The sequence below is a fragment of the Zophobas morio genome, unplaced genomic scaffold, assembly GCF_036711695.1.
Source record: "Zophobas morio isolate AGI-343-1 ecotype UQ-CSIRO unplaced genomic scaffold, CSIRO_AGI_Zmor_V1 ptg000011l, whole genome shotgun sequence".
NCBI classification, from domain to species: domain Eukaryota; kingdom Metazoa; phylum Arthropoda; class Insecta; order Coleoptera; family Tenebrionidae; genus Zophobas; species Zophobas morio.
Window position 1 is genome coordinate 11,449,778 of NW_026972116.1, and position 12,024 is coordinate 11,461,801.

At 33.7% G+C, this 12,024-nt stretch overlaps 1 protein-coding gene across 7 annotated transcripts in view; it reads right to left on the reverse strand.

Annotated features, from left to right (window-relative positions):
* Positions 1-12,024, reverse strand: part of LOC135126914 (uncharacterized) — an 81,198-nt gene that overhangs the window by 2,418 nt on the left and 66,756 nt on the right. For 4 of the 7 annotated variants that reach the window (XM_064053139.1, XM_064053143.1, XM_064053137.1 and 1 more), the window contains 6 exons: positions 5,922-6,031; positions 2,911-3,063; positions 2,739-2,851; positions 2,475-2,686; positions 2,252-2,419; positions 209-429 (listed from right to left, as the gene is read on the reverse strand). In XM_064053139.1, the coding sequence (XP_063909209.1) occupies positions 209-429; positions 2,252-2,419; positions 2,475-2,686; positions 2,739-2,851; positions 2,911-3,063; positions 5,922-6,031 (977 nt within the window). Of the gene's footprint in view, positions 1-208; positions 430-2,251; positions 2,420-2,474; positions 2,687-2,738; positions 2,852-2,910; positions 3,064-5,921; positions 6,032-6,285; positions 6,463-12,024 lie in introns of those variants that run through there. The other 3 variants (XM_064053144.1, XM_064053142.1, XM_064053141.1) reach the window with 2 other exon arrangements.

The following is a 12,024-nucleotide window of genomic DNA, read 5'->3' on the forward strand; positions in this document are numbered from 1 at the left end:
TGGACACTTTTGAAAATCAGCATTTTTTTTATGGGGGGTTGAAGTGATGACTAAAAAAATAAAACAAAGCCACAGTTTGGGATTGTGAGGAGTTTGTTTAGATGTAAACTACCTAAGACGTTAACAACCGGTTGAACAACGTACGAACTGAGCAAATGCCGAGTCTTCAAAAGTGCACACGTCCAATATAAAGGATCTGAAAATCTACCATTTGTTGTGCTCATATCACAGTTGTCGCTGGTGATTTCGGCCATCAGCATGCAGAATCGTTCGAACGTTATACTCTGATTATTGGAAAAATTCAAATATTCGTACATTTCGTTCGTTGTTAGTTCACGTTGAGTTAACTGGTGGAAAGCTTTCAGAAAACCAAATTTCTCGATCTCGCCGTTCTGACCTCCATAGGAGTCAAAAACTTCGCGCAACTTTCTGTAACAACAACAACATGATGGTAAACAAAACAAAAAAAGAAATGTCAGGTGAGTAAAAAATGAGGAAGTGTTTTACATAAAATTGATTCATGAATGAGTGGACACGTTTTGGCGCTTTTTTTCTAATTATTCATGTCACGTCCCACACCGCATATATAATTAGCTCCACATCAAAATGCCGGACGAATATTTATTAATACTTTGTAGGAGGCGAGACCAAACAAATTCGGATCTTCCCTACAGAATCTGAAATTTTAAAAAAAGCGTGTTGAGTTGATTGGGAAACATTTGTAAGTTGACTTCACTGTTCGGCTGCCAAATGTTGGAATCTTTTTTTAGGTTGGTGAGCACCTTTCAATGCCTTTTCAAAAAAAAAAATATTTACGGATTTCAATATTGTACTGCTGCTGAATATATCGATTACATTATTAAAATAATACGTACATTACCAAGAAGAGTGATTCGCACTACAATCCATAAAAAGTTGAGGCTGTTTGCTTTTATTTTGACACATATCACACTTTGTTTTTAAAAATGCAATTAAAATACACGTGGAAAAGCAAATAAAAGGAAAAGCAAATAAAATTCTTAAAACACAAGTACAGCTGTTCCGTGTGTGGTATTTTTTTAAGATTAAATGTTAATAAAATACTCTAATGGACAATACTCTACCAGTACAAACAGAAGAACAAATAAGATAACCTTGAGGTTGTTATCGGAAAAGTTAATGGAAAGCTACGAACGAAGTCTGATGCAAGAAGAAAATTTCTACGTTTACCTGCTTCACTAATTATGATACTGGACATGAATTTCGAATATTCATGGATGAAATGTAAAATTATATTATTAAAAATTTAACTACATCTAATACAAAAAATTAAAAATATGGTCACTGACGAAATGTCCTCTTTTTTATTGTGCACGAAGATCTAGCTATAAACATGTTTTTTTATATTGTCAAAATGAAAACTGACATAAGACATATCAAGTGTCGTACACCGGGCACAATTTCCACCGGTCCTCAGCAACACTCTTCGTTGATACTGGTAGCGAAGATATTTTAACCCCTAAGAAGATATGAAAAAAGGGAATCGTCATTAATAACACGGAATTTATTGAAAATAATCAGTGCAACGCTTCCAAAGACGAGTATTTTTAAAAATTACACCTAAAGTGACCCAACTTTTTGTTAAGAATAGAACTGTACAACTATTAATTAAATATTCTGATTTTTTTAATACGCAATTATTTCCAGTAACCCTCAAGGTAAAAAAATAGTTCAGCATCACCATCTTTCTATTTTTACAGAAAATGAATCGCAAAAAAATTAAATGATTCATAAAATGGCTAATAGGTCAGCATATGTGTAAGAAATGATTCTTACACTTGTAATCTACATTTTCTAATGAAAACAAAAACCTTGAGATAACATCTCCAGTATCTTTCATAAATAAATGTATATCATTTATCCATATTTACAATTTACTTTAATACTTTAAATGTCACGAAAAACGTGATAACAAATACATTGTTTACAACACAAATTTCTAGAAAGGACATCTAATCCAACAACAGAAAGAAATGTGATTTTTAATATAAAGACTCTCACGGGTACATAATTTAATTGCCTCATTAAAAACAAAAATAATGTATCTCTAACCCACTTCTAGACACAACATATATTTTTTTAGAACAACAATGGGAAAATAAATGTCCAAAACGACAATAAAACAAAGAGATGTTTACCGCTATAAATTATATGTAAAACAAACTCCCTAGTGGATTTATTTTTAATTAAATTAATAGAACAAAGTACCAACCTGAGCTTACTCGTTAATTGTTCCTCAGGAGTCATATCATTGCTAACATTTCTTAAAATTTTCGCTGTACATTGCAGTGCTGATGGTAAATTCTTGTGGACTTCAATACCCTTACTTCGAACTAACGTTAGAAGCGTTGTTTGGCCCTCTACCAAATCTCTATACTCTCTAAAACAAATCCACCAATTAAATCAAGTGATGAGTCACTTGTACAATGACAAACCTTGCTGTGATTGTTTCTCCCATAATACTTTGACCAGGTCTATAAGAATGAGCAACTACGATGACACACCGACCTGACGCTACTAAATAAGCTACTTCTATCATGCCGACCGTACTTCTTGTTTGACTGTCTACTACATATAACAATACAGATGCTGCTTGCTTTGCGTCGTGTTCTTGCGCCACTAGTTCTGGTACCCACATCGAAACTTGCTACAAATTTGCTATGTAGCAATTGGGACTTTCTAGCACAGGTTTAACATACCGGATTGTAGAATGTAATACCATATTTTTGTAGTTCTGGAATTGCAGTATCAGCTCTCCACGTTGTTGGATTACACGACCCCCCTAAGAATACTTCGCAGTTGTTTACACACTCTAAAAATACACCAGAAATTAGGATAAGTGAAGAATTACTGGCAAGCGGATTTACTCACTGTTGTTGGTTTTGGTAGCTTGTATTTTACGGTGCTGCTTGGAATTTTGATTTTTCATTTCTTTAACAAAGACACAAAACTCTCCAAAGGTGATGTATTTAGATGACCCATTTCGTCGTCCACACTGTCTGGCACACTTTAACATTTCTGACACTGGAAAAGAACACGTTTCAGTTATTATTGAGGATTTATTTGCATTTTTGGATCAGTAACTTCGCTGACATAACTTTGTTAGGTTATATTATTGATCGGCTGTGTACAGTTGAGGTCAGAAGCAATGTCAAAAACCTCGCATGACATCTGATCTACCTACAAATCGCACACATTTTTATCAATTTTGAAATTTCTATCTTAAAATAGTGACAACACACTTTCTTTGTTATCATATTAAATTTAGGTATGTAGGTGCTCAGTTAAAGAAATCTGATTCGTTTTTAACACACGTGATAAGAACACTAAAAAATGTAAATAAAAATATTTCATAAAAACAAATACCTACCTACCATAAACACAAACAAAGAAAAATAAATATTGATTTCTTTTCTCATTGTTATACTTGGTACACTTATTCAAGGCAAGCTGGTGCTTTTTGCTAATAAGACTAAGTTTCGAAAATAGACTACACAAGAATAAATAAGAAGATCCCCCATTTGTTTTAAAAATAAGTGTCATCGATTATCATCCGATAAATCAGCTAATAGTTTTTGATAATTTGGCGACTATGTGATAACATTCACTTTTTTAAGCCTGATGTCATTTATTGCTAAATGTTTCGCCATAGATTTGCGCATAATCCACCAAGCTTGTACACACTTGTAAAAAAATCTAGAACATGAAGCTTTTTTTCTCTAATAACCGATGTCGCTATAACGAGATCACACGTGATAAAAGCGGACCGACAAGTTTTAAATTATAGTTATCTTTTTTTTATTTTATTATCAAACACTACTGCTTGTATAACCCCAAGTATTATAAAAAAACAGTAATTAGTATCCACTACAAACAGATCATATGAAAAACAAGATGATAATCAAAATGATATTATTTTCTACGACAAGAAAAGTAAATTTTTTAATATATCGACTACCTAAATAAACAATTTTCTTTCTTATAAAATTACACATATATGATTTTATGATATTTTTATCACTTGTGTCGCATTTTCCAAAACTCAAACTTTTTATGTAAACACAGTACGGTTTGTGGTTATGCAGTGTATTCTACTTTTCATAAAAAACCCCTACACCTCGTTTATTTTCATAAGCTGACATTTCATTTCAACCTCCAAGTATGATTTAATTGATTACACACAAAGTCTATAGTTCAGATCTAAAGCATTCTCAACACTTCACTACTAATTATACAACAATTTTTCAACTCTAATATAAATATATAATTTATAATACAATCAAAACTTTAATATTTTGCTTCACATGGATAAAATAGTAGAAAACTCTCATCTATAAAATTCTTCACAGTTAAAATAAATATATCTCCAAGTTCCCAGTTTAATAGGTAATGTGTAATAGTATAGTAATTATTTATTTGTAAGTAAAATATTCCATGACACTCTAGATAAACTTGGTAACTGGACAAATCTTTTGTGATTTTTAGAACAACACTTAACTTCGACCATAGCATTAGAATGGAAAAAACCTACTTTTAATATAAATAGTTCAATCAATATTTTATCTTCAACTAACTAAAATAAATAAAACAGATATAATTATCATATTTATTTAAGAAAGTCAGTATTAAAAAAATGATGTTGCCTTATACGCTGTCGCCGTTGTTCAATTTAATTTACCGTAATACAATCATAATAAAATATTATTTTAATTTAGTAACAGATGTAGCGGCGCAAACAGGAGACGAGTGTTTATTAAAAAAAAACAAAAAAAAAACAAACATTAGTTTGGTTTAAAACTATAGAGTATTAACTTTTAAGCACGTTTTGGTGATATTCTTAGACCTCGATTCTTTAAAACTGCTGTTTAAGTAACGAAAGGTGGGTACAAGAAAATGCTTTAGATTTACTTAGCCATCACAGACACTAGACGTTCTGCCTATAACAAATCGTTGTGGATAAAATTTCCACATGGCTTCATCAGCTCATGTTTGAACACCCACATGGATAAACCTCCAGATGTATTTCCAATTGTCGTTTTCGATTTTAGCTACTTAAGTAAGAAACCACTAGAGTTAATAAATTCCTGATTTCTATAGTAATCGCTTGTCGAAACAGAAGCTGTCGTTCTCGAAGACCTCATTGTAAATGAAAGACAGCCATGTAATGTTCAATGGGTGCAATGAAAAACGAAAAATTGGAAACCGTTTAACTGTTTTTAAGCCACAAAATCAAATAAACAGTTTAATAAGCGCCTTAAAATTGTTCTAAGTCAAGCCTTCAAATATTCACACTCATGATTCATCTGTCTACAAAAACGCCGTCGAAAAAATTTGGAGTTTTTTATGGTCTGGGTACTGTAGAGAAAAAAGATGACATTTTCTCATCCAGCTATGAATAATAAAAACAGCAAATGAAATTTATACTTTCATTAAGTGAGATGGGGGTTTACCAGAGAAAATTGATAAATTCTAGGAAAAAATTCGGCTCCGCACGTGGGAAAAGATTTGCTATCCTCACACGAAATGTTAAACAAAGAACATAACGATATTACACAACCCACAATTTCAACGAGCAGGAAACCAAGACAGGGCCTTAGAAGCAACACGTCTATAAACTACAGAGGATCTACAACGTAAACATTTTACTTCTGTATTTATCTAACAATATGCTACATTTGGTTTCTTTGATTACCAAAAACCGCCTACAGATATCAGCAGAAACACGCAAATATTTACATTTTACATCGACAAAAAATTATCGTCTAAAAAGAAATCTTTTAACAAATTACTGAGACTTTTCCGCCAGTTTGACGACCACACACCATGCTACTACTTATCGAGTTCGGCACACTTTTTACAGCCACCAAACGGTAATCCCTTACCTTGATCTTTAGACGGATATAGTTTCATATCATTAAATAGGGCCTGCACGGAATCTTCGGGAATATGGAGGGTGTGTCCTAACCGAGGGCAAATTGCATTGTAAACCTCTCTGCAAGAAGATAAACTACATCAATAAATTTCTTTAATTTCAGCAAGCAGCACAAATGAGATAATATTAAACATTAATGAATCCTACACACCAAAAGTCAACCTTATAATCGTAACTCATAATTCATACTGTCGTGTTATTCCTGCGACAATGTTTTCGTTTTCATTCACTGTGTAGTAAGTTAATTCACATACTTTGATATCCACTCAACTTTTCATTCATTCAACATTTTTAATAGTACACAAACTACTCACAAGAAAATTACTAAATTCACACACAGGCGATGCAGCATGGCCGGATCCTGTTATCACACACAGAAACACACACAGCACTACAACATAAACAAATTCTCTTCCACGTTTCAAGATCAACTAAACAGCGATTGTCGTGATTCTTCTTTTATACACAAATGACAAATTTGTTACATGCATGTTCTTTACAACGAAACAACGAAAAAACTGAAAATTATTATTAAACAACAGCATTAAAGATATCAAACGGCGGATGTGGTCATATAACAAAATAAATAAACACCAAAAAATATAACAATTATTTTAAATAATTCAACAGACGGAGAAATACGCGCAATGGGTGGTGTCGAGTCCTGAATATTTTTAATGTCAATTACTGATAATAATTTCACAAACTAACAATGACATGTTTTCGAAATATATTTATAGCGATGAGACGGGGTCGATAAGGAATATAAATTGCAAAAATAATGGCACTATTAGGTAATTATTGTGTTCGAAAATAATATCTAGGTGTACATCATTTCTATTTTTATTCTGAAAGCTTTCCTTTAAAGTCCCAACGCAGTGACGTCCGAGCAGGGGCAAGGCATGACTTCTTGAACTTTCGTGACGAAGTTACTCTATCGGAAACGATACCGCAGTCTCATTAAGGCATGCTTACACAAAAAAGCCAACCCAAAAAATGCGAAAACAGAAGACACGAGTGACGAAAGGACAATAGAAAAAATTACAATCAATTTTATTGATCGGTATCTAAAAACGGTAAGGTCAAGCATCTGTTAAGTGCTTTTCATCGTGCCGCGGTTCGCATTTACAAAACGAGTCTTTTTTTGACAAGGGTTACAATCGTGGCAGGTCGGTCAATGCAATATTTAACCATGACATAAGCTTCTTTTGAGGGAGTGATGTCATAGTACTCCAGGTCTGCCAATAGGTTGAGCGAAAATAGTAAAATTGCCGCCAGTTGCTGCGCACGAAAAATATTACCCACTTTGTAACAGCACTTGTGTAATTTATAACCACGGAGGTACATTACATACAATTAGGGATGACTAAGTCTGATTTAAAAAAAGAGGAAATGGGGATCATGTTATGTCACCGGGGCAATTATTATTATTAGTATCTCTGTGCATATATTACGGTGGAAGTAGTTGAGGAAATAACTGATAACGACATTTAGACTACACTAAATGAAAATTTTTCATCACGTGGAGTAATTAAGCGCGCAATAGAGTGAAGATGTCAGTTTTATATTTTATTCAAATGATAATAATGGTAGGTGCCAATATCAATTGAAAAAGCTGATATATTACCATAAATAATGTTGTTTTTAATTACTTCAGGCAGATAATTATTTAATTACGCCGTCTAAAAATAAGCGATGAGTCAAAATCGTTTAACACTGGCCCGAGATTTGATAAAGAAAAATTATTTAAAATTTGGTGAACAAAGATATGGATCGTTCGATTTCTTCCACGTGCAGTATCTGTCTGAGATCACGCTAATATTCTCTATTTCGGATGCGGAAATACGAGTTAGAACAGAGTTAATTTAAATATCAATGGAAATGGGTCAATGAATCTTCACAAAAATAAGGTCAAAAGCCTTACGCTGATACTACTGTTGATTATATCTTTCGCACTCGATTATTTAGGTCAATTAGGGAAATTTCCCTGCTTTAACCTGATTTGCGCTGCTTTGCTAATCTAGAATTTTCCATCTGGCGATAAACTCAATTATCACTTTTTGACATATTTGATAACCGTATCGACAATCTACTCTATTCCATTAAGACAAAAGGTTTGGTGAGTAATTTATTCTTCACCCGAGGAAACGTTTAGAAATCGATATGTTTGCGTAACTTCTGCCAGTCTTGTGTCGGAGAAAATCACGTTCATCTTGATCATGACATTCACCGCTTGCCTTCAGCGCTATAATTCCATTATGGAAAATGAAGCTCGTCTTCAATGAAATGTAAACCTGTCAATTTCCGTACCTTTTTCCGATCTTTCGGGTGGCAAGCATCCAAATAGACAAATTGAGTAGGCAGAAACATGTGTAGAAAACATGAGACCATTAATAAGATCCAACAATACGAAATCCTTCCTCTCTCAACTTAAAGTGTGCTTGCGAATATCTGGAAATGAGATCAGGGACAACGCGAATGCCTGAATATCTGCAGTATTTTGGTAAGCGCGTTTACACTTCCAGTAGGTGCATGCGAGTTGTTAAACGACTATAAACAACAACACCTTGCACGGTAGTGGGTGTAAACAATCTCATGATGGCAAAATAAATAGTTTTATTAAAAGGTGATCTCATTTTTCTGTCAGAGACGATACGGAGGTCATAGTCCGCAGTTTGTACGTAAACATTATATTCGAATGGCCACTGTGCATGTCGTATCAACATCCTTCCTTTGTAAATATAGACATGACATCAGGGGCTGGCAAAGCCACCGGCGGGCTCTAAAAAATACACCAAGAACGTTGCCCCAACGCCGAGATTCGCACCAGCTATTTTGCAAGATTTTTCGCACGTCGACATTGAATTTGTTATGGGGTCTCGACGGAATATGCAAACGAATTCCGTCACCTTAGAACCACTGTTTACACTTGGAATTTCATTCACCTCAATCGTTAGAAGGTGATAAATCATAAAAGGTTGGTATAAACGCGCTTTCTTTGAAACGAAGGAAATTCTACAGGAACACGATTGTAAAGGAAAACTTTATAAAAATAAACCATTTCTAACATTGGCCATGAGCCATTTCGTTTGGCCCAAATTTTTTTCCAATTCAAGGCTGGCGCAGGGCCGGATTTCCGGACTTTGATACGCCTCAGTTAAGACGTTCGATTTTTAACTACCTTTGATATCATCACAATACCGTAAACTAGTAGCACTATTTCAAAATACTATATTTTCCATTTCACAGATTATAAACAAGCCGAATTTTGAGTTTTCATGTTATGCCAACACGAAATTTCGGTATGTCGAGCGATAAAAAGTGAAGTATGTTTAAAACACATTTTTTTAAATAAGAAATTATAATAGTACACATGGTTTTGACTTTAATCTGTTGGTCTAAATTAAGCCTTTGGCATTCCTAGCCAAGGTACATACAAATAACTGAGATATCAGTTTATTTGAAACAAACCATCTGATGAAACAATTATCAGCTTACAATTTACAATGATTGAAGAAACATAGTCTCAGAGCAAGGACAAAATATTCTATTTCAATATAGAGTGTCGGACGATTGAACAAATTATTTCTTATCTCCGTTGTTAAATATAAAACGACCTTAATAACGTCTATGTTAAGGGTGGTTGAAACTCTGACAACTCAGCGGTATTGTAAACACAAAAACGTAAATATTATTACTCTTTGTTTTCAAAAGTGAAAGAGCTTCATGTCACGTTTATGTTATATTTGGTTTGAACTGCTGATTGTTATTTAATTCTAAAAATAAATCGCAAAACAACTCAGCTAACAGTATCTCACAATAGTGTTGGTACACGGTTGCAAGAGTTAATTTAAGTTTTCATGATTTCTCTTCAATTATAATAAATTCAACGTAATGGTAAAAAAATCTAGCACGGAAGCTTAAGATTGTATCTGTAAATAATTAAAATGCAACTTACACATTACTCCGATAGAGATTTCCACATAATTAATTCATCACATTTTATTTATCGAACACGAACTCAGGAAATACGGCTACAGGTTCATTTGAACAAATGTCTGGGTTTTACGTTTGTTGGCGTTTTAAGTTCTTAGACTAGAAGGAAAATTTCCCGCTTCCGTCTTCAGACAATCTTCTAAATAACCGCGATTATCGTGAAGAGTGGGAAACGCTAAACAACTCATTTCTTGCAAAGAACTGATTGCGTCACCTTAAAATATTTTCACTTAACTTAACCTAACTTAAAAATAACTTCTTCAAACTTTGTACTAAGATTCGCTCAATAACGTAATTTATTATTTTAGAATCAATTCTACGGAATATCGCAAAAAAAGTGCAATCAAATCAGTGAAAATTGCAATTAGGGAAATTAGATCAATCAGATTTTTGAGAATTCTGGGCTGATTATTCCCGAAATTCACATTCTACCGCGTATTTCCATATTCATATTCGATAAAAGCTTTAAAATAGCTCCCTGTTGAGCAACCACATAATGTAATTCCCAAAAAATTTCAAATCAAGAAATTCCGGTAAATGCCAATTATTTCCAATACTTTCCAGGAATTCCAGCGTCTATAAAACCCTGATAATCATTCCAAAAGTTTTATTCAATAAGTTTGATATGTAGTCCCAAAAATAATTCCATCATTCGATGTCAAACTGGTATAAAATGAGATTTTATAGCGGAATCTTTTCTTTCTTGTGGAAACCTTTCCTAAACTGGTCTTGTTTTGTTTGCTAGTAAGATAAAAACCATCAACACTTATTCAAGGTTTTAAGAAATATTAATAGATTACTTCAGAAAGAGGTCTAACTTTTTTGAAATTTTCTAATCGGTTTATTTTTGTCAATTTAGAGGAAGAACGGTAACCTTCTTCCACGGGCAATTTCTAAAATATATGCGTAGTTTTAAGCTCAATCGGTGTCTATTTTTATTTATAGGCGGAAATGTTCATCACACAAAAACGAGGGAATGTACAAATAATTTTATAGAGTTTTTGCTGAAATTAAACGCACAATAATATCTTAACATATGTGGTTAAGTTTATGAAATAACAAACAAACGCTTTTTTATATAGAGATCACATAAAACATGACACCGACATTCGATACGATACAATTCTGTACTAAACGTCATTATTTTTATGAAACGTAGTATATTAATGAATTTTTTAGCAATTGTGGATACATTTTGTTCTAATTTGGTATAATTCTTCTGTCAATCAAGCGGAGGTTCATCTCTCTTGCGAGATTCGGACCTCTAATACACTTACATTCACACACAAAAAAAGAAAAAACAAAATACATTACGTACTTCGTATACTCATCAAACGAATCGAAAATTTTTTGTTTTTTTAAATATTTTTCTGGAAACTTATGCCAAGTGTGTATCAGTTGCAGTGAACATGAGTGCATTTTGTGTTCTCAGGGCACCGGCCCCGGTCCGTCCCTGACCACAAACCACAGCAGAGGTATTGTCCATCTGCTACTGTCTTTAACGTACGGTGGCGTCCTTGCTTTAATTACGCGGAAATTGGTGGATTTAAAGAAGTTGTTGATAGTCGAGCTGGACCATGTGTCTGTGTTGTCATCGTTATTCATAGCGCCCTAAGTGCGTAAAATATTCAAAGCGTTGCGTGTGATTATCTGTGCGGGCGGTGCTTTTGGTCTTTTAGCCTAGGATGATGACATTGTCCACTCGTCCCATCACGGCTTGTGGATTAATCGCTTTGCGTGCTGTTACTAATTTATACAATTTACTCAAACAGACAGCGTGGGTTGTTACATTGTTTTATATCCCATTACATATTTTAATGGTGAATTGCTGCTCATTTCTGGCCATAAATTAAGTTCATAGTCTTGATTCAATCTACACAATACCGAGAAGTCCTTTTCGTAACCAGACGCGATTGAAAAACAAGGATTTCCGTGACAAAACTCCCCGGGAGCGCTCTTTCACTTCTTTTGACGCCATGTTAACAATAAAGGCAAACAGTATTGCCATAAAAATGTTTGTTTATGAAATAAATAAAGGCCGCTATTTTAGTAGCGCG